Source organism: Myotis brandtii, unplaced genomic scaffold (genome assembly GCF_000412655.1).
Source record: "Myotis brandtii unplaced genomic scaffold, ASM41265v1 scaffold847, whole genome shotgun sequence".
In the NCBI taxonomy this organism is placed as follows: Eukaryota; Metazoa; Chordata; class Mammalia; order Chiroptera; family Vespertilionidae; genus Myotis; species Myotis brandtii.
The window spans coordinates 1143581-1147671 of record NW_005371441.1 but is presented as its reverse complement, the minus strand read 5'-3'; the positions used below and the strand labels follow the sequence as shown (position 1 = coordinate 1147671).

Sequence of the window (4091 nt, the reverse complement as noted above, 5' to 3'; positions counted from 1 at the left end):
GCCCCAGGCCTTGCGGCCTTGGAGGTGCAGGTGAGGCGGGGGGGATGAGCCTGCTTTGCCCGAGGCCTTCCTTGCGGCGACTGCCTCTCGCCTCTGCCACACGCACGGGTCCGCGGGGCTGAGGAGGGAAGGAAAGCGAAAGTGGTTCTGAAGGAAAATTGCAGGGAAAGAGCTGCCGTTCTCGGCCGCCTGGAGGGACCGGGCCCCGGACGCACCTGGGAGGAGCCCTGGGAATTTCAGTTCACAGCCCGCGGTAGTGCCGGGTGCTGTTCATAGTCGCTGGGAGTGCGGGAGACGGAGGGGTCTGTATGTAGCGAGAATCGGTGTAAATGCGGGGAATGGAGGGAAGAAAACTAAGGGAACATGGTTTGTTTTAACGTCGAGAAGAACTTGAATGTTGAAGAACGGCTCTCAGGTGACTTCACTCTGTTCTCTGACTTCTCCAATGGAAAGTTATTTTCCAAGGGAACAAAGTTTAATGTTTGTTGGCCCACATGTTAATAGGACTTAAAAGATGTCATCGTGTGCAAGTGATTCATAAACCTAGTGAGAAGGAAGGATAGCTGCACACACAAATGATATGGTATCACTCCAGTTTGGGAGATGGGTTTGAATGCCTGAGATCATGAACTTTGTCAGGCCTTTGTGGATTATTTACAAAGTTTAAAAAAAATTTTTAAATCAAATTTCCTCCAGGAAGAGGAAATTATAATTAGAGTGAATGTTCTCTGCTACATTTGTGATTTAACTAAGTTCATTTCTTTTCCTTTAATAAGTGGACAGACAGGTAAAATGGGCTAGTTGATTCCCTAAGGCAAGTGGAAGAATTTGATTTAACAGCAAAAGAAGTAGCATTGTGTTCCTCTGACCAGCTGCTACTGCAAGAAACTAGATCATGGCACATGCTGGGAAAAGTGCAGTCTTTCCATGCCTGAGTATTTACTGAACATGCCTTGCGAATCTCTAAAAGCAAATAAAAAAATACTGCTACATTTTCTTGGTATGATATTATCTAGACTTCCTTCTATAGATTAAGTTTTTACTTATTTTTTAAATGATAGTCATTAATGTTTTATATAAACACTAGAGGCATGATGCACGAAGATTTGTGCAAGAATAGGCCTTCCTTCCCCTGGCTGCCGGCACCGCCTTCACTCCAGCCCAGAGCGGCCTTTCCACCTCACACCTTGTCACGTTAATTTGCATATTCCCTCCTTATTGGCTGTGGGCGCCGCCATCTTTGTTGTGAAGTTATGGTCAATTTGCATATTCCATCTTTATTAGATAGGACTAGAGGCCCGGTGCATGAAATTTGTGCGGTGGGGGGGGGGGGTGTCCCTTCAGCCCAGCCTGCACCCTCTCCAATCTAGGACCCCTTGGGGGATGTCCGACTGCTGGCAGTCGGACATCCCTCTCGCAGTCCAGGACTGCTGGCTCCTAACCGCTCGCCTGCCTGCCTGCCTGCCTGCTTGATTGCCCCTAACTGCTTCTGCCTGCCAGCCTGATCACCCCCTAACCGCTCCCCTGCTGGCCTGATTGACGCCTAACTGCTCCCCTGCTGGCCCGATTGCCCCCAACTGCCCTCCCCTGCCAGCCTGATCTCACCCCCAACTGCCCTCCCCTGCCGGCCTGATGGCTCCCTGCTGGCCTGGTCACCCCAGTGGAAGCCGCGCGGAGCAGCAGCCAGGACCCACTCCCCCCAGCGGGGCTGAGGGAACTCCGGGGAAGCTGTGGGGAGTAGCAGTGGGGACCTACCCCCCAGCAGGGCTGAGGGAACCCCAGTGGCAGGAGCGTGGAGTGGCCGGCCCCGCCCCCGCTGTACCCTCTGCCATCTTATGATGGCGTTATGGCATGAGGGTTCATTTGCATATTACCTCTTTATTATATAGGATAGCCTTGTAACTGTTCCAACTCTGGTTATTTAGTTTTTATTCTAAATGTTAGATTTAGGTTAGTGGGGGATTTTTGTAGACCACAACAGTTATTTAGTCATTGAACAACTTTTTTATCGAGTAGAAATGGCAGTAATTTTTCAGCATGAAGATAAATTATATTGATTCTCTTCACTTTTGATTAGTTAATTCTTAGAAAGCTAATTGAAAGAAATGCCATCATTATGCAGAGATTCTTGAATATTGCTGACTAAACTAAGACTATGCTGCAAAGAAAGAAACCGTACATATGACTGTTGCTATTCTCATAACTGATTTTAGTCAGAGCATTGAGACAGGCCATAATTTTTATAAACCTAATTCAACGCAAGGTAACACTCCAAAATCTCTTTAGGTCATGATGCCTATTTTTCCCTCTAAGTTGGACAAAATATCAACAGTATTTGTTTGGATTTACTGATATTTGCATAATTGATGAAGGTTTGAACTTTTAAAGAAATGGAAGTTTTGTCTATTCACTCTAACCAATATATGTGCCTCTTCAAAGAATGAGCGAGTCTTAATCCCTGCTTTTAGGAAACTCAAAATGTAGATATAATGAGAACAACACTGGGTTGGTTCAGGATGTGTGGAGTCGATTCCTCGTATGATCTTCTACTGGCTACATGACCCTAGGCCAGTGGTTGGCAAACTGCGGCTCGCGAGCCACATGCAGTTCTTTGGCCCCTTGAGTGTGGCTCTTCCACAAAATACCGACTTCTGTGCATGGGCCACGAAGTTTCAATCGCACTGTACATGCGTGCCCACGTGGTATTTTGTGGAAGAGCCACACTCAAGGGGCCAAAGAGCTGCATGTGGCTTGCGAGCCACAGTTTGCCGACCACTGCCCTAGGCAGGCCACCTTACCTCTCTTAATCCATTAACTCATCTGGGTGGGGAGAAAATAGATTTATATTTTTTATATAAACTAATCTTCAGCCAAGGATATGTTTATTGATTTTTAGAAAGGGGGGGAGAGAGAGAGAGAGAAGGGAGGGGGGAACATCAATCTGTGGCCTCTAGTACATGCCAACTGGGATTGAACTTGAAACCTAGGTATGTGCCAGAACTGGGAATTGAACCTGTGACCTTTAGGTGTATGGGATGACACTCCAACCAACTGAGCCACATTGGCTGAGCCAAACTGGCTATGGCACTAAAGCACTCTTAAAATTATTTTTTATCATTATAACCACTACTTTATGTAATTTTATAGATTAAGACATAGGCATGGAGAATTTATTTATTTTTCTTTTACAGGGTTAATTATTTAAATTGTAAAGAACTTTAACATTCCTGGGTACTTCTGCAAAGGACCTTTTTCAGTTTTGCTCAAGAGAAGGCTCTGAATCTGTCAAGTGGCCCTTAAAGTACTTTGTGTGGGTTATACATATAGATGTTTTCATGAAGAGAAGTGAAAAGCCAGAAGGATATAGACAAATGAGGCCTAAGACCTTTCCTGCCAGTAACTATACTGGCAGTAGTCGGCAAATGTTGCAAGAAATTCGGGAATCCCTTAGGAATTTATCTAAACCATCCGATGCTGCAAAGGCTGAACATAACATGAGTAAAATGTCAATTGAAGATCCTCGACAAGTCAGAAATCCACCCAAATTTGGGACTCATCATAAAGCCTTGCTGGAAATTCGAAACTCTCTGCAACCATTCGCAAATGAAACAAGTCGGAGTACTTTAGAGGTTAATCCACAAATGCTTCAAGACTTACAAGCTGCTGGATTCGATGAGGTAAGAACTTTTAAAAACAAAAGAAAGGATTTTTCTTACATTACACATTTTTAGTGACTTCCTGCCTAAATGTTTCTTTTAATATGTATACAAATTGGCATATTGTATCAGCGTAGAGTGTTCACAATTTCACAGTTTGATTCCTGGTGGAGGCATATGCCCGGGTTTTGGGCTCAATCCCATTGTGGGGCTAGGGGGCATGCAGGAGGCAGCTGATCAATTATTCTCATCATTGATGTTTCTGTCTCTCTCCCTCTCTCTTTCTGAAATCAATAAAGATATATTTTCAAAAAATAATTAAAAAAAAAAAAAGAATGAGAAATAGCCCTGGCTGGTGTGGCTCAGTTGGGTGTCATCCCCTGCACCAAAAGGTTGCTGGTCAGGCACATGCCTGGGTTGCACGCCTGATCCCTG

General features: G+C 45.0%; 1 protein-coding gene across 2 annotated transcripts in view; it reads left to right on the top strand.

Annotated features, from left to right (window-relative positions):
- Positions 1–3186: 3186 nt before the first annotated feature.
- LATS1 (large tumor suppressor kinase 1) overlaps positions 3187–4091 on the top strand; it is a 31972-nt gene continuing 31067 nt past the window's right edge. Inside the window, exon 1 of one of the 2 annotated variants that reach the window (XM_005884699.2) lies at positions 3187–3677. In XM_005884699.2, the coding sequence (XP_005884761.1) occupies positions 3336–3677 (342 nt within the window). In that variant the 5' untranslated portion in view covers positions 3187–3335. The remainder of the gene's footprint in view (positions 3678–4091) is intronic. The other variant, XM_014532155.1, reaches the window with a different exon arrangement.